Source organism: Trypanosoma grayi, assembly GCF_000691245.1.
Source record: "Trypanosoma grayi strain ANR4 Tgr_2489_V1, whole genome shotgun sequence".
Lineage (NCBI taxonomy): Eukaryota > Euglenozoa > Kinetoplastea > Trypanosomatida > Trypanosomatidae > Trypanosoma > Trypanosoma grayi.
This window is the reverse complement of record NW_008828107.1, coordinates 1-612: the sequence shown is the minus strand read 5'-3', so window position 1 is coordinate 612 and position 612 is coordinate 1. Positions and strand designations below refer to the sequence as shown.

General features: G+C 56.2%; 1 protein-coding gene across 1 annotated transcript; it reads right to left on the bottom strand.

The window, feature by feature from the left end:
* Positions 1-291: 291 nt before the first annotated feature.
* DQ04_24891000 (hypothetical protein) lies at positions 292-612 on the bottom strand (the record flags this gene model as incomplete). The annotated part of the gene is made up of 1 exon (XM_009318252.1): positions 292-612. A coding segment is annotated over one exon (321 nt), but the record flags the coding sequence as incomplete, so codon positions are not given.

Sequence of the window (612 nt, the reverse complement as noted above, 5' to 3'; positions counted from 1 at the left end):
AGAACGACAGGGAAAGAGAGATGCAGGTAAGAGTTGTTCGCATGCAGCATACTCACCAGGGACTGCACCACACATTTCCCATCGAAGGGAACCTCGTTAGGGCGCTCAGGCTCACCCCAGAAGAGAAACAAACTGCAAAATAGCGCTCCTGGTCGCGTAGAAGGAGACCCTCGGTGGCGTGGTGGAGCACATTTGAAAGGGTGTGCACAAGAACATATGAAGAGAGGTACCACACAGGTCATAGAGAAACACTTGTAAACCAAAGCCACCCACCACCGTACAGGCGAGGCCTCATTCCACCGCGCCTGCCTCTCGCTTGTCCATCGTCAACGCCACACCCGTAGAGGAGCGGTGGATTGACACACTCGGAGCAATGACAAGCTGCACGGCGGGTGCGAAAGAGAAGGAAGAAAGCACAGGGGGAGGGGGGAATGAAGGGCTCATGTTGATGGTTGTTTGCGGCGGTGATATGTCGCCCTCATTTTCTTGAGGCTCTTCACATGCATCACATGAACAAGCACACGCCCCAGCAACCTGCTGGTACACTTCCAAGGGGGAGGGGGCGGAGAGTGGCGGAAGAGCGACGGCCACGAGACCCGCCGCTGACCAAAC